Consider the following 18,765-nt stretch of genomic DNA (forward strand, 5'->3'; position numbering starts at 1 on the left):
TAATTGCATATTAAATTTTTAAAAATTAATTTCGACAATCAAACAAATTATGACATTTTCCAAAATAACAAACTTAACATTAACTTTCTTCCTTCAAAAGTTCATATATTAAAGTTAAAAGTATATCAGGCCTCGAATTTGGGGATTTTAGGGGCAAGGCCAATTGGCCTCCGGTTTTTCGTTGATTTGAGGGGCACCAAGGCCAAATGGGAGGGTACCAAGGCCATTTGTTTTAAATCGAAGGGGCACCAAGGCCAAAATTAAAAAATATTTTAATAACTAGGCCTAAATTTAAAAATAGCTTGTTTCCGCCCGGGTGGAATTTAAAAAAAAAAAAAAAAATTCTACCCGCAAACATTTTTGGGGGAATTTCCCCTATTCATCAGATTGCGTAGTAGTAGTAGTAGGAGAGGACTCTACATCTTTTTGTATTTCATATAAATATTACCGTACGTGTATTTACGATCCATATAAATAATAATTATTAAGGTACGATGTTTAGCGTTTACAGTTTACCGTCCTGTGTTGAATGTTTCGTTTAGTTTCAGACAATGCGATCAAAAAAGCCATGTGAAGCCAGGCCCAACCAAGGCCCAACAGGTAAAGACCCTAACAACAGCAAGCACTTAGCAGCACTAAGGCGCAGCGGACGGAAAAAACATGATACAACAAAAACAATTTGTTTGTAGGCCTTAACTACAACTATTCATACACAGAGTGTTAACCACGGTAAAAATCAAGCCAATGACATTATGTAGTAGAATTTTGATTTCGAGTTCCGATTTCTGAAGCTTTTTTGTTAGTATAATTCATATTTATAAGAATTCAAAACATGGACGGACGCCGACCCCTCTCTCTGTTTCCTTGATGTGGGTGCGATAAAATATAAATATAATATACTTCCAACGATCTTCGGGTTGAGGTGCCGGTTTAACTTTGGTAATAAAATTGGACACCCCTAATTTTACACGTATAATGGACTACACCTGCCACGCACATGGTATTTTCTTATCAGAGGGTGCGTGTACGTCAAAAGGAATTGTTTTTCCAACGATCCGATCCTTCGTACTCACAAGACGTCGTGTGAAATTTCTTATCAGAGGGTGCATGTGCGTCAAATGGAATTGTTTTCCCAATGTATTGAATTGCGTGTGTTTGATCGGATCGGCGGCGGGAGGATAGGCTAGGCTAGGAGTGCGTGTAATTTTTTTTCAACGAAGGCGGCTAGCTCGATTATTGAGGTGGGGGTGGTGCGACTTTAATACTTTCAGTGACCTCCGATCGAGGAACGTTTTTAGCTTGATTATTAAAAGTGTACACCCCTGTATTTTAATGTACTATTTATACCATGATTTACCACGCACGGCGGCCGGGACGATATTGTTTTGGTTACACAAATATGTTCGATGTTTTGTCTACTGTTATGTTATGGTGTATTAATAAATGCGTTTAGGGAAATCCCCTTGCAACAAAGACAGGCGATAGTTTTGCGTCTCGTCCGATATTCTTGACATTATTTTCTATCTACTTCAGTAGTTTTTATTGTGGTAAAACTCGGGAAGGGCACTCACGGCCAACGCAAAAAAAAGGGCAGGCCAGTAGTGGCCGTGGGTGCTATTCATTTTCGAGGGCATTGAGGCCAACTGGGAGGGCACCGATGGCACTGGCCGCGGTGGCCGCGGTAAAACTCGAGGCCTGGTATATAGTTTGACAGTGCATCATTTTTTTACATTTTTAAAGATATCATCATAGTAAAAAATTATAATTCATTGCGGTATGTAATAATCTATCTGCACTGAAGTGGTTACTGCATAGTAAATACACAGAGGAATTTTTCTACAACTTTTATTCAGTTGTGTATGGCTTGGTGGTCTGTGCTCGTGTCTATGGCATTCAAGGTACGGAGATCGAGTCTCACCTTGGGAAATGAAATAAGATTTTTTTTTACTATCCGTATTGTTTATTCCATTTTATTTTTTATAGTGTATAGATTATACACATAATTTATAATGAAATCTAGATAAAAAGTAAGTAATGTCTTTATTACTATGTAACAATGTGGTTTATGACATTATACGCAGAGGGATCTTTGGTCGGATTGTAATACCGGCTATTGTATTCGCGTTAGCAAGATCCTATCATTATTATTATAAATAATTAAAGATTCTGAGAAAATCAATCAATCAATATATCTTTTAAAAATCAATTATCTTTATTTAAATCAATGCATATAACCTATAATTCGTCATAGTGACAAATTAAATCTAGTTGAGATTACTTTTGCAAACTTTTTTTTTAGACGTAACCTGCCATTTTTTACATATTTGTGATCAAAACACAAACTGTAAAATGAATTTAAGATATAAACTTGATATAATATTTGCATCAAGTTATCTGGCATTAAATCACCTTGTTTCTCGCAAAGAAGCCCATACTATCTTGCCCAGTGTGCTTGATTTCAAGATGGGCTTCTTTTTGAAATCCAAAATGGCCGCTTTCTCCTGGCCAAATTTTGGGGAATCCTTCCATTTTAATTTTTTTGAATACCCCAATGAATAACTGTGCTTTAGAATGTTATCACAATTGAAGGATTTGCCTCAAATAAGCACCTAGTTCCAGTATCTTGAATTGATCAATAGTAAAGATACCTTGATGTTGATGGTGTTCATATTTTTTTTCTTCTCAATTGCTAAAAGCAAGTATACCACAAACTACAAAATATAAAGAATACCTGTTCATTGACATGGCAGCAAAAGCAACTCTACTCTTTTGGCCTCCAGATAAACTTGCAACTGACCTTGTTGCTAGGTCACTGCTTACTCCATAACTACCAAGTTGTCTACGATATTCTTCTAATGGCTTATCTGGTAAAATGAATGAAGTACTTATTGTGTAAAAATGATGGAAAGCCAAATATGCAAAATACTAAACACATTCAGTTCACCAATAATATTTTTGTCCAATTGAGCATCTCGCAAACTTTTTACTAAACAGTTATATGCTGGCTATAGAAAACCTGTATCTGAGTCATTTGAGGCAAAAACGAAGTCTGTACAACATTTTAGTTGCATTATATGAAAATATTGAGAAATAGGCTCGAGGGTCAAATGTCATAATTCCGACAATTTTTGCGTAAAATGTTTCATTAGAGCGAATATAAATATGTACATTCTGAATAAGGCTTTGAAAAAATCCACTCTCTAGCATTAATGGTTTTCGAGATATGGGAAGACTGTAATTTCACTCCCTAATTTGCATATTTCATGTAAATTGTACTAATAATTTGCATACTTTCGAGGTGTGAGACAAAGATGTGATTTTGGGAATTACAAAGCGGTCCTATGCTGACTATAGGAAAACTGTATCCAAGTCATTTGTGTCCAAAAAAGTCTCTACAGACATTTTAATCGCATTATGTATGCAAACATTGATAAATGGGGTCGAGGGCCAATTGTTCCGGTAATTTTTTCGTAAAATGTTTCATTAGAGCAAATATAAATATGTACATTCTGAACAAGTTTTTGAAAAAATCAACTCTCTAGCCTTAGCGGTTTTCGATATATAAGAACTTGCGATTTCACCCAATAATTTGCATATCTCATGTAACTTGTACTAATAATTTGCATACTTTGAAGGTGAGTGATGCAGGTGTGATTTTGAGATTTAAAACAAAGTCTCTACAGACATTTTAGTTTCATTATATATGCAATATTGAGAAATGGGGTCGAGGGTCAAATGTCATACTTCCAGTCAATTTTTTGTAAAATATTTCATTGGAGCAAATAGAAATATGTAGATTCTGAATATGGCTGTGAAAAATCTACTCTCTAGCATTAGTGGTTTTCGAGATATAGGACAACTGTAATTTTTCCCCCTTATTTGCATATTTTATTTAAATTGTACTACTACTTTGCATACTTTCGAGGTATGTGACAAAGGTGTGATTTTGGGAATTACAATGTGGTCCTATGCTGGCTATTAGGAACCTATGTTTGGGTCATTTGAGGGCAAAATAAAGTCTCTAGAGACATTTTAGTCACATTGTGTATGCAAACATTGATCAATGGGGTCGAAGGTCAAATTTTTTCGTAAAATGTTTCATTAGAGTAAATATAAATATACACATTTTGAATAAATCAGTGAAAAAATAAACTCTCTCAGACTAGTAGTTTTTGAGATATGGTAACCCTGTAATTTCACCCTAATTTGCATATTTAAGCTAATTTGCATATCATCGGGATAAGTGACAGAGGTGTGATGCTCAAATTTTGATCTCCTCATCATTTAAATCTCTGTTTGCAATTTGTTTCACTTTGGCCTGTTTTTTTTTAGATTGCCTAGCCTATAAGGAGAGAGTTTTAAAAGGGCTAAATATGTTAGTGTTACTTGCAAAGGGAAACTTGAAATGGGAGGAGGACTTCACTAGTTCTCCAAGATTGCCATATATTTTATTTGATGATGAATGATGTAAAACTGTTGAACTGTGTGAGATTTGTATATATGGCTTGAATTTTGTAGGAAGCCGAAGCTGAGTGGTTTTGTTTTTCATTCATTCGTTTCTTTCTTTCTTCAACATTTTAAAATGCTACAATTTGCATACGACATGAATGTCCACTACGATCAAAATGTTCATATACCTGGGGACATATACCCATGTGGACGTGAACATCGTGCACATTCACTCAATTCCAAAAGCCCATATTACCAACTGACATTGCTTACTTGGATATTTTGTTGCCAGAAACTCAATAGCCGATTGGTTCATATTCAACTGATCTATGTGATGTTGGGTAAAGTAGCCTATACGTAAATTACGGTGTGCGTGTCGTATACCATCAACTGGATTTAAGTCTCCAAGAAGTATTTTAAGAAGAGTTGTTTTACCAGTTCCATTTTCTCCTACCTATAACAAAAATAATATACAAATAAGGAATGTTGAGAATGTTCATGAGTTTAAAAATAATTAATTGAATGAAAATGTTTTCTCCATTCAACGAATAAAAAAACCATCATTATATGCATGGCACTGCCAATTATAGAGTATTTTGCATGTTTCTTCTTGTTTTTTGCAAATAATATTTCTTTTAATAAAACACTTAAAGATTCATTCCCTACAATTTGTGACGTTTTGTAAAAATAATGCATATATTACTTTAAAAACATTAAACCAGGTCATTCCTTGTCTTAAATGTACGATTTATGATAAATTATGATAAAAAGAGAGAAACAATGCACTACCTATGTAGCTTGTGGTCTTTAGGCCTAGCTGGTAAACATGGGTAATGTACGAACATCGTATGTTAGCTATAGTCCTGACGTTGTATAGTTGCTGCATTAATTGTCTTTCTGTTTTTGCCAGAATCAGTTGATACAAATTGGGGGAAATCCGGTAATTTCGCTGAAAAGTTAGGAGTCTTCCATTTGTTTTGGCCTCACGATCATTCGAAAAGTGGGTCAATTACAGAAAAAAAACAAAAATATCAATCCATGCGCAATGCATGTTGGGATTTATAGCGGGCTGCTTAAATTATTAGAATCAACTTATTATTCACAATTTTTAACTGTTTATAGACGAAAAAAGTTATCTCAATAAGACCATATAGTATTTATTTTGTCATTAAATGTAATTTGTGACCTTAAATTAGATCTAAAAAATGTAGAGAATGGGACTTTAACGGATTGATTTTGATTCCTTAACATGTGCCAGCACTGTTGGCAATATATATTATGAGATTAAGGGAAGCCTCACGATCATTCGAAAAGTGGGTCAATTACAGAAAAAAAACAAAAATATCAATCCATGCGCAATGCATGTTGGGATTTATAGCGGGCTGCTTAAATTATTAGAATCAACTTATTATTCACAATTTTTAACTGTTTATAGACGAAAAAAGTTATCTCAATAAGACCATATAGTATTTATTTTGTCATTAAATGTAATTTGTGACCTTAAATTAGATCTAAAAAATGTAGAGAATGGGACTTTAATGGATTGATTTTGATTCCTTAACATGTGCCAGCACTGTTGGCAATATATATTATGAGATTAAGGGAAGCATCTCAACACATTAAAAACAAGTTCCTTTAGATGTTGCTAGACGTACCAATTATTACCTCCGCCAAGGAGGTTATGTTTTCACCCCTGTATGTTTGTGTGTGTGTGTCTGTGAACAGCCTGGAGGCCACAGTTTTCATCCGATTCTCACCAAATTTGGCCACAATGATCTATGCCCCAAAAGCTTGGACGAGTTCGATTGTGTCTACATTAGCTGGTGTTGATTTTTATTTACTACATAAGCTGTTGGTGTTTCTACATAAGCTGGAGGTTTTACTACATAAGCGGTGGGTTGTTCTACATTAACAGTTGTTTCGACATTAGCTGGCGCTTACTACATTAACGGTTGTAACATGTGAGATTGTATATTTGTTTTACAATTCTTTGAATCAATAAGTTTACAAAACATTAAATACGACATACACTACAATAATCGTCCAAACGCCAAGCACTGTGTCGTTCAAACGCCAAGCACTACGTTGTTCGAACGGCAAGAGTCCTAGCCTAATCAACGCACATGTTTACTCTCACAACGCTGAGCAAGTAATGGTTTGTGTACCTAATTACGCATTTATTGTCTTCATTGTCTGCGTTTATATCGATAACAAAAAAACATTCTAGATTTGAACTCGTCACTATGGACGAGTTAGGTTATCCGCAGCGCAAACGCCACGTGCACGTCATATGTTAGAATATTGAGCACAGAAAAACGATTATGTCATTGTGATCTGAAGAAATTAAAATGTGTGCCCTTTATTTTGTGTCACGTCTAAGTATATACACTATATACTGTATACGTACTACATACAGTGCAGAATATGTGAAAATAACGGGACCCGCCTTTTTATCCAATTTTTAACATAATGACGTCATCAAAATGAAACATGTAGATAGCAATTTTGGAAGGGAATTATCTGAGTAACAACATATTAACGTGTTGAACAAATTTGGATACGTAGAATATGGATGCTCCCTCTTTTAAATGTCATGAACTATGACGCAAAATATGAAAATACGACTTTTATAATTCAACTGGGCCATATGATGACGTCACAACAGCCGATGCGCAAAATTTGTACATGAATTCCTATCTACAATTCAACAGCTTCCAGAAAACGTTTTAATCATGAGTATCACTTATCATTCTGAGGAGCTATAAGATATTTAAATTTGATGGTAATCAAAAATTTGATGAAAATAAGTGACCCAAGTTATTCATGATGAACATGATGACATCATCACAATTTTAAAAATGGTAACTCATGCGAAAAATAATTCATTGACCTAGACAATAATATAAAAATGGGGGGAAATGGAATACGGATAAGTGGAGATGCGCTCTATTAAATGTGATGAGCTATGACGAAAGAGACAAAAATCCTATATTTTATATTCGAGTGGCCATGCGATGACGTCACAATGTCCGGTTAGCCATATTGATGCATGATTCGATATCTACAACTCATCTACTTCCATAATATGTAATAACAATAAACTTCACCATGTAGTTTACAGTGTAGGAATTATGACTGTTTAAAAAAGGCATAATTTTGACGAATTTTTAAACTTTTTCATCAAAAACGCGTGCAAAATGTCCAATTTGACGTGCTCGTATGACGTGATTTTAAGTCAAAATTGTTTGAAAGATGGTAAAATTACTAGAAAAGGCTGGAAAAACATAAATCATGCGAAAAAAGATGTTTTTAGCGCGCGCACATGGGAATTTTTGACACACTTACGCGTAGAAAGTTGATTAGAAATTGATTCTTCTGCTTGCCTGCACGCATTTTTTTTTTTTTTCAATTTGTATTTTGTATGTGCATGGCCCCATAAAAGAACAACCCAGCAACCCAGTGTTTATCTAGGCTTCTGTGGATTAATTAAGTTGAACTGAATTTCTTCTTCGATTATTTGCGGAATGGAGAGAAGACCTAATTGACAATCAAAATGGTTATCTACCAAACCTGGATAACCAGCTGAAAAAATACAGGGGATTAATAATGTGTTTAAATACTTACAATACATATCCTAGAGTCTAGATCTGCTGACAGGTCAACCCCACTAAATAACACTTTTTCTTGTGTGTAGCAAAACATCACATCTGATAATTGAAGAACAGGTGGTGACAACTTTTCAAAATCAGATGGAAATCTGAAAAAAGAAATATTATTTATTTATTGTATTATTATTGTAACACATGGCATATAGCGTCATTTGTATAGATGAGAGGGGCAGTTCTCCTAATCCCCCTTTTTCACGTTCACAACTTTATCTACGAATGAACACAAATTTGTTAACTTTGTATTTTTGGTATTCAAGGACGCCAGTAGATACAAGTCTGTATTTAATTTGTCTTGTTCATGTTAGTCCATCAGTTAGCGTTTTTTTTCTGGAAAATACAGACTTGTAAAACGTGTACAGAAATCAGATAAGATGTTGGTTTAATACTGCAGAAACAACAATTGTCTCAGGTTGAAATATAAATTGTGTGTTACCAAATCTATTTTTTGAGAGGCCACTGTCTTGACCAGCAAGACAGGTGGTTTTAGTGGCTTAAATTTTTATGTTGATGTTACCTATAGTTGTTACAACTGTTTTTCACCTCCGCCAAGGAGGTGCAGTATATGTAATCGATCACGTGTGTTTGTTTGTTAGCAGGATTACTCAAAAAGTTATTTATCAAGATCTTTACCAAAATGAAAATACAGATAGATATGTGGTCAAGGACCACTCTATTAAATTTTGGAGGCAATCCGGACCACGGTCACAATTCTGGACCACTTTTTATTATTATTTTCAGACCTGCTACTGTTAAAAGATAGGACAGAATTTTCAAAAACCAGCGAGCAAGTAAATTGAAATTGCATTTTCTCGAGAACTACTTGTCCAAAAAACTTCATTTTTGTACAAGAGGACAGGACAGCTGCATATCAAGCAGACGGTCCGAGTTGGAGTCTCGATTGGGGCAACTTTTTCTCATTCTCACAGATTTCCTCATCTTTATCATTTCAAATGAATTAATTAAATTTTCAGTATATCACCGGGCGGTTTAGAATTAATGTTCTCTGCCCGATATGTTTATATATATAAAAAGTATCTCTTCGGAGATCCCGTTTCGTTAATAAAAATACTGAATAGATGAGGGCGTATCAAATTGATCTCTGGTGCGCGTGCGTACACTTGAGGACTAGTGTTGTTCCAACCGTACCACGCCAAGAATGTTAAAGAGTTGCTACATCCAATCGAGCTCGAACAATACCATGAAAGCCCCAGTGGTCTAATGGTTAGGACAGCTGCATATCAAGCAGACGGTCCGAGTTCGAGTCTCGGTTGGGACGACTTTTTCGCATTCTCACAGATTCCCTCATCTTTATCGTTTCAAATTAATTAATTAAATTTTCAGTATATCACCGGGCAGTATTTACTGTTTCGTTGTATCAAATTTCTGTCATTAATACTAATTTGTTGGGCCGTGATTTATGATGCCTAAGGGATCTATCTAGACTTAATTTTGTCAGGGATGTCACCACAGTGGTCGGTGATGGACGCCACTCGGGATTTTCGACCACCATTTTCATGACGCCGACCACCACTATATTTACGCATGTAGATCGTAGCCCCGATCGTAGCCTATTATTCGTAACTTACTACTAGAAGATACGATGGATTGTTATTATAATTATCAACGCGTCGATCGTAGGGTGGTTTGGTAGAGTTAATAAACAACATTGTCATCGCCTTTAGAAAACGCATGGACAATGAAAATTAACAATGTACTGTTCACTACTTAAAATCGGCACCGCCTAAAAATCCTACCTAAGCTAGGCCTAACTATTTAGGAGACGACACATTTTGGTGGTTAGCCTAATTTAGCCGGACGAGACGACATCGTGCGTCCTATCGACATCGGAGTGGAGTCTAGTTTCGGCGGCCTAGGCTAGGCTTACGTTAAATTATTTAATCCTACCTTGGCTTAGCAAATTATAAATATGCCGACGTAAACATAAACAAAATATATGCAAAATCAATATAGGCCTATTCCATGTTTAGATTTAACATAGCCTATTCAATTATTACGACATGTCACTGTGTAATGAAAATGGCCCTAGTATTCTGTAGCTAACCTCGACCATAATTAATTTTGAGTGAAAAAAAACAGTTAATTTAGAGTGTATCGCGTTTCATGTCATGTGACACAAAATCTAGGTACACAATCTTCGTCGCGTTTCCAGACCTGCCATATATGAGCCACAAAAAAAATCTAGGTCTGTGCGCATGATCGACGGTCCGATACTATATCTAGAATGTTAACGATCTTTTGTTGTCGGCATCGTTTCTGGATCGACTGGACGTTTTATTTTTAGAAGTTTGCCTACAGTTGGGGATTAGCGTACAACGCGTTGTACAACGGTTGTAGCGTTGTAGTGGAAAACGGTTGATAATACCGTTTTAGCGTACAACGCTACTGTAAGTCAACGTTGTATCCAATCAGAACGTTTCCTGTTATGACGCGAAACAAGGTTTGACCTAGGCTGACATCTTGTATCGTCAATGTGTGAGAGATGGATTTCAACAACAAAAAGGCCAGAATAAATAAGGCCTAACTAGGCTACAAATACAACTGTTAAAAAAAACTAGGCTACAAACTACATGTATCAATTGATTACCATTATATTTTCTAACAAATGAAATAAATAAATGCACCTTGTATTTAAACATAGTGACTACGAGCTCGTCCCCTTTTAGGCCTAGCTAAGAGCCAATCACGCATTTCATTCAAGCTAAAAACTAGCGTGGTGGGACATCAAGTCACTCATTCATATATACAAGAAGGCAGACTAGACTGGACAAGTTTAATGCTGAAAACCCCCTAACTCCTAAAAAATTCAGTAAACAAACAAGGGGAGCTGTGTCATTTTTATAGCAAGTTAAGGGTTTTTTTTAACTGACTGGTCTGGACTAATCACAATCAATTTTTCCACCCATGTGGTTAACACAATCTCCATCTTCATCATTAGGAGGCCTGCTTTATTTTCGTAACACAAGAGCCTGGGGAAAATGTTTTTTTTACTACAAAATAAAACAATAGAAACAGAAATTTGTCTTTACTATATTTTACTTAAATAAATGCTGAGGTATGTTTTATTTACGGCAAATTTTGTCATAATTGTAGGGCTGAGATCTAGGCCTATATACAGTGGAAATAATGATGAAAACATGTGGGTAAGAGCACTTGAATATGCAACTAGAACCAACCTGAATGACGCACTTCCGTTGTAACGATAATCGTACGCTATGGGTCTGAACACCTCATTTTTTTCTCTGCGGTTTGTAATGTGACCTTGCTAGTAACGTTGTACGCTAAAACGGTCTAACGCCATGGGTCTGAACATAGCCAAAGTGCCAATCATTTGACCAGTGAACTGGTAGGATAGTCCCTGTAAACACTCACATCAGTCATGCCGCTAATGCTCACTTTTTGAGGTTTTTAAACGTAACGGTAACCAGGGCTCCTTTGCCTAATGGCTATCCCTGATATCTGAAAACTGAATACCCATATCCACAATTGCAAGGAAAGCTTTCAAGATGAGATGATTTCTGATCTAATAAAATCACATAAGATATGCGAGATGGTTCATTCTCTTTGTATCAAAAAAATATTTAAGACCTTCTTCTGAATTGAAATGGAATATATTTTTTTAACAATTTTGATTTGGACTGGCCTGATGCGTAATTGCTCATTATCTACAAAGATACTTTCAATGCAGGTTTATCCATCGTATTTTAGCAGTCATGATTTTCTTTTTAAAATCATTATTGTTGATTATAATAAGTGTACCTTTTGTGGTATGGTTGCAGAAACAGTTACACATTTATTTTGGGAATGTAACGTCACATCTAATTTTTGGACTGCTTAGTATTATTAGAGATCAGGAGGTCGTAAAATTACAGGATGTTTGGCTTGGTATTTCTAATGTGGATAATGAGCACTTAAATCCTACTATTCTCCATGCAAAATATTTTATTTATTCTTGTAGAAGTTGTAAGATGATTGTAAGAAGTATTGTAAACTTAAAAAATGTTCTAAAATTCGAAAAATTGATCGAAGAACATATTGCTTTTAAGAACAATAATACTGACAGAGTGGTTTATTTGATTTATTATTACCGTATATATTTTGTTATTTGGGGGGACACAACACATTGATAAATCGTTGAAGACAGATTGTCACAAATAACAAATGATACAACATTTTACAAGCTGTGTAATATAAAATTGATGATGAAAGGTAAAATATCAAACTCGGCGTTCTCGTTGATATATAACCTTTCATCATTCACCTCATGCCATTATTTGTACACTCATAAACATTCATTATTTGTATAATATATCTATAAGTACCCACACTAACAGTAATAAAGTTTATTTATATGTGTTAATATATCTAACAGTACCCACACTCACAGTAAGAAATTTGCGATTCAAATGGCGATCAAAAATTGTTATTAACAGTATTGCAATACTAAATCTAAAGGTTTTGATTGAATTCATGACGCTGTTGGGTTAAGACGTGTTTGACGCGAGCTCCTGGATCAACAAATTATTAAAGTTTTTATGCTAATAGTCTATTGTGAACACGATATACTACCCACAACGAAACGAACCACATGTGCTAAGACTACCTCAGCTAGCCTAGTAGACACATCGGTTCTCCCTGAAAAGGAGACGGAACTGCTTAATCTTGACTTTAAAAAAATTGTACAGGAGTCCTTTAAATCTGTGCTGCAAGGACAATCTCAAATAAGAGAAGACTAGTAAAGTAAAGCTATTGATTTTAACTGTGAAAGGATTGCAGTTCTTGAATCAAAAGATAAGGCCTGTGAATCTGATATTCAAAATATGCAAGAACAATTAATAACTCTCTGCCATCTTGAATTAAATAGAGCTGAACGTTTTTCCAGACGCAATAACATCAGGTTTGTTGGCCTGGAACATTAGCTCGGTGAAAATTGTATTCTGATTGTTAAGAGTATTTTAACTAAACACTTTACGCTATCATCGATGCCCATCATCGAGCGTGCACACCGAGCTGGACGAGGAATGAAAGGTAAATCACCTCATATCTTGGTACGTTTTCTATCCTACGTATCTAAAATTGAAATTATGAAGCAATGACATGATGCCCTTAAAGGGGAAGTGTTCTTTATTAGGCCAAAAAAAAAAATTATTATTGTGCCGGCCACGCCCGACCGACCCTAAACTGACGAAAATGAAGGTCAGCTTTTTTGCCTTATTCGCCAAATTGGCGAATATATTTCACCTCCGCCGGACGTGTAAAAAAAGAAGCGTGCAATCAATCACGTGATAACCGGAATACACGATTATCACTTTTGGGAGGATCCAAGTTTTAACTAAATTAACGCTTTGATTACACAGTGGTTGAGACACGTTTTTAATAGTTATCAAATTTTTAAACACCCCAATAATAATAATGGACTCTACCAATGTTGATCTGCAAAGAACAACAGATCGCAAATCGCACAAGGTTGTTGAGGCAGTGTTTTTTGGTTTTACTGTACAGTACTACAATCTGATTACGAACTTGTTAAATGATTTAAAAGGCATGGATTCGCCAAGCAAGTAGGCCTATACGTTTAATAAAAATTTACCCAAGATTGTTGTACGCTCTTTTGTTTAAACTTGTTATTTATATAGTAATAATCCACCGGTTCCGGCATGCACACTAGGCCTCTAGCTGGTGGGGAATTTCCCCGCCATAAGAAATCGGCGAAATATAGCTCATAAACGGCCTACATTTTAATGTTATATCTTTAATGCCAGTGTAATTACGTATGGATAAAACAATATAAAACTCAATATTTTTCATCTCATGAAATTGAAACTGAATGAGTGCAGTGAAATAACACATTCTAGGTCACAGTGCCCATGATTCTTTGTTCAAGATGTTTGTTCTTAATGTAGTAAATGTATATCAAGTAAATGTTTATCACTTACTTCAGTGTAACTTCAGATTCCCTTTCTACTGCTTTAAGTTCTGGCCTGAAAAAAAAAATCATTTATTTAGAAAATAAAGAATTCTTGAATACAAGCAAAATGTTTACTATACTTCGGTATAAAAGTTGCACCTGTGTATCATGCATCCGTAAACAAGAATTAAGCTACGCCAATTGTCTGCTTGTCGAAAGTTGATATAAACAAAAATGTGAATAAATGAAGTATGACCAATTTTAATGGTGCATTCTTACTATATTAATTCAATTATTGATATTGTAATTGCAACAATCAAAATGCTATACCCTAATCAGCCTGTGCCTCACTCAAAACAATAAGGACATTTGGATTGGAAAATAAGGAAGCATGAGTGACATTCCACAGACTTATTAAGAAAACTAGATTTGAACTCGTCACTTTGACGAGTTCAAGTTATCCGCGCAAACGCAAAACATACATTATATGAACGCCGACAATTATTATGCCATCCTATGACATGAATTAAATATGTTTACAGTGTTGAATTGTACCTATTTTGTGTATTATGTAAAGCATAACAGTACGGAATACATTATATATAATGTTATATACAGTGTAGCAAAGATGAAATTACAAGACTCATTTTTTAATCCAATTTCTGGGGTAGCACTAACATTTCATTTTGTTTAGCTATTTGGCGAAAGTCAAAATATTTTTTTTAGTCAAATCAGTTTATCTATAGCCAAAATGGTTAAAGTCCAATTTTTTTATTTAGCCAAATGAATCTGTCATTAGCCAAAATTAAAAATTGTTGAAATATAATGGTAAAAACATTTTAGTTAATTTATCTATGTCAATAGGTCTATACACTGTTCCCTGAACATTTTTGTAAGGCATTTGGGGAGAGAGAGCCATGCCTAAATCACTGTAGGCCTATATATGATTAAAAAAAATAATTGGTGTTGTATTTTATATGATCAAAACAATTGTTCAAATTGTTTTTAATCATACAGCATTCATACAGTTATCAATTTAATAAGAAACATTTTACAGTTTTCTGAAATCCTCTAAACGCTATGTTATTTTTGTTTTTTACACTTGGCTGGTGGCTTCCGTACCACGCAAAAATCGTGTCCTAAAGGCCAATTTACACAGACGAGCGGTAACGGTAAGCGGTAAAGTTGAGCGGAAAACGCAAAAATAGAATCTATGTTATTTCTTATAGTCAGGTGGCTTAGCGACTAAAACGTTACACAGTGGACAAAAGCACCAAATTTGGCATGAGGCTTCTTTTAGACGTACTAATTGATTTTTGCCTAGGAGCCACCCGATCAGCTTCTGATTTTCTAAGATGGCGGCCAAAATCCAAAATGGCTGCCAGTAAATTGGTATATCATATATATCTAGCTGTAAAAGTTACAAATAGACAAATAATGTACTGAATCAAGAATTTCTGAGGTCAGTAAAACCGATTCAGGAAATATTATATAGTGAGTTCCAAGATGGCGCCCAAAAATAAAAAATGGTAGCCATTGAAATTGAAATACATAATAATCGTATACAAAGTCACAAATAGTCCATTCCTAATGTATTTTAGTCTGCAAATCAGAAGGAAAGTGCAAGCATTGCATTTTATAAATTGATAAATCATGCTAGTTATAAAAACCCATGTTATCAAATTTTTAAAGTTTTTCTTTGACCTTTGACCTCAATTTGAAGATTTTAATCCAATTGAAAACAAAATAACCATATCTCCGCAACGCTTACATTAAATTAAATAATTTTAGTGTCAAATTATTAGGAAGATGCATATTAATATTCATCCTAATGGAAAAATTTGTCACAAAATGGCCGGAAGTATGATTTTTGGTATTTTTGACCTTTGACCTACATGTCATATAACTTGATAACTAACAGTTGGACAAACTTTAAATAGGTCTGAAATTAATCAGAAGATGGATGTTTCTATTCAGTCTAATACAAACTTTTCCAAGAAACTGACCCAGATTCTTGTTATTGACCTTTGACCTGTACTGGTAGTACACATTTCTATATCTCGAAAACTAGTGGTCGTAAAAGTTTTTTTATGAGAAATTGTTAGAAAAATATATATTTAGATGTTTTATAATAAAACAGTTTCTATGAAAATGTAAAAGAATCCTATTTATGATAACTAAATTTGTAATTTTTTAACATCCAATAGTATTTGTTATGTATTAAAATGTGTTATATTTGCTGATTTTAGGCAATTAACGTAAATTTATCTGAACTATGGATATTAAATGTAAAATTTGTTTTCTTTAATATAGAGAAAATGTAATTATCTATCAAATAAGACCATTTGAAAAATATTCTGACAAAAACTTAATTAGTTACAGGTAAAAAAGTGTACTTTTTACTTTTGAACAGCGCCCTCAATCTTAATTTTTCCAAAAATACCACATTTTATGTGGTTTCAGAAACTGAACTAGTTATAACTATGTACCATGTCTAAAATATGTTTCAATGACCATGATTACTCCATGTTTTCCTACTTCGTTTAATACATATGCGATTTCTACAACCAGAATGATATTCCAGTTTAGGCTACTGGCAGCCATGTTGGATTTTGGCCACCATCTTAACAACGAATGACCCATGTCATGCAACATGTCTAAAATATGTTTCAATGAACATGAATACTTATGTTTTGATAGTTCATTTGCCTATATGTGACTTCTGAAACAAATGAAAATGTGATTTTCCAATTTATTGGCGGCCATTTTGGATTTTGGCCGCCATCTTGAAAAATAAATGACGACCAGAGTGGCTCCTAGGCAAAAATCAATTGGTAGGTCCCAACGAAGCTCCATGCCAAATTCGGCGCTTTTGTCCACCGTGTCACGATTTCCTCAAAGTTTGTTGTTAAGCCACCTGACTATTATGACCATTTACACAGAACGCAGAGCGGACGAGCGGAAATCCGCTCAGGATCGAAACAGATTCGATTTTGTGAAAATACCGCACGGTAATTGTGGATTTCGGCCAATCAACGAGGTGATTGATGTGACGTCAAATATCAACAACTTTCTAGTTTTTGTAAAATTTGCTGTCGATCGTCTGTCGCATCAACAATCAAAATGTCAAATCCGAGCGCCTGCTCTATTTCTGAACTTCTTATCATAGAAGTTGAGAAATACAAACAATTGTATGATGTTAATGATAGTTTATATAAAGATAGCGTCAAGAAGAGAGACATTTGGAATGTCATTGGGGAAAAATTGTCAATGACTGGTAAATATGGACTGGCCTTCCAAAACCAGCCAGGCCTAGCTGCTACGCCGCCAGCTAGCTACTACTAGGCCTAAGTACTAGTAGTAGCCAGGGGACAGCTAGGCCTACTTAGAGGCCTAGTCAAAGAGTTGACGTCGTGAGGTGGTTTCCCGATTAATCGTATGATCAAACGGTACTGGGTATGATCAACTAGCGTTCGTGTTCCCACCTAATCATCCATTCATACTTTTAAGATTCATGTCAAAGTTATTGTATTTATTTGAATAAACACATTATGATGATTCCAAATGGTGTTCAAAGGGGGCGTTTATTCAAAGAAGCGAGGCATTATTCGAAAAACACGGTTTTAACAGTGAAATAAATATATGAAACAAAATTAAATTACACTATTAGTAAATAAACATACAAATTTTCTTTTTGGAGAGACTCTAACCCACTTTTTATTTCTTCACATTGCACATATTCCATAAAGGTGATTTTCTGTTGTTTAAATTATAAATTTCTAAAACTGTTTCAATAATACTTTACAAGTAATATAAGTATAATTATATTTATAATAATAAAAGGGTCCTGCGAAAACAGAATTGTAAACTTCTCTATGCAGGATCCTTGCCATCATTTATATTATGAAATTGTATTTATAAACGATGAGTAAATAAATGTGAATTGAATATAACATTAATGTTTTTTATAATACTGTATAAATGTCCTTACTTTTTAATAATTGATACTGATTTAATCAGTATCAGTTAATATAATATATTTAATAAATAATGCCAATTCCAATTAACATGTTTAAAGATGTATTGTCCCTTGAAACACAAAAAAATGAAGATCAAAATATTCTAAATTTAAATTGGCCATATCAAAGTAATATTAAAGTTATTCACTTTAAGTCGAAAGTTCGAGCCAAAAACAACAAGTTTACGTAATTAACAGGTAAATTAATTTGATTACATTTTGTCTGGAAAATCGTTGCGAGCGAAAGTAAACAAAGATTTCAAACCATGAGTATGCATTATGCATGATGCTAATTAGGATTGTTTACAACTCGTTACGGTTGAGAAGGTGTTTTCACACAGATCGCGAGGAAGTTTTATGATTATGCATACAGAGTAGCCAAATAAGCGCGTTGCATTATAAGATATGTTTTGATCGAAACTTTGACTTCCAGTCAAAGTTATTTTTTGAACCAAAAAACGTCTGTATTTCAGTTGAATGATTTTTTTTTTGACTAATTTTTGGTGAAAGTTAATAACTATTATGATACTTCAAAATGACCCACTTTTTTTCGAAATCTTTTTATTTTTTTGGAATTAGTCAAAGGGACAATACATCTTTAATATGTCAAATCTTTAATTAATAAAATGGTTATAATTTACATCTTTATTTAATAAATCATTAATATGCAATTAACACAACAAGAAATAAATACCATAAATAAA

General features: G+C 34.3%; 1 protein-coding gene across 1 annotated transcript in view; it reads right to left on the reverse strand.

Annotated features, from left to right (window-relative positions):
• LOC144858623 (ATP-binding cassette sub-family F member 3-like) overlaps window positions 1-18,765 on the reverse strand; it is a 140,037-nt gene that overhangs the window by 36,567 nt on the left and 84,705 nt on the right. The window contains exons 14-17 of the mRNA XM_078714709.1: window positions 14,072-14,116; window positions 8,074-8,206; window positions 4,723-4,903; window positions 2,732-2,864 (exon numbers count right to left, since the gene is read on the reverse strand). Of these exons, the coding sequence (XP_078570835.1) occupies window positions 2,732-2,864; window positions 4,723-4,903; window positions 8,074-8,206; window positions 14,072-14,116 (492 nt within the window). The remainder of the gene's footprint in view (window positions 1-2,731; window positions 2,865-4,722; window positions 4,904-8,073; window positions 8,207-14,071; window positions 14,117-18,765) is intronic.

The sequence above is a fragment of the Antedon bifida genome, chromosome 2 (assembly GCF_963402885.1).
Source record: "Antedon bifida chromosome 2, ecAntBifi1.1, whole genome shotgun sequence".
NCBI classification, from domain to species: Eukaryota; Metazoa; Echinodermata; class Crinoidea; order Comatulida; family Antedonidae; genus Antedon; species Antedon bifida.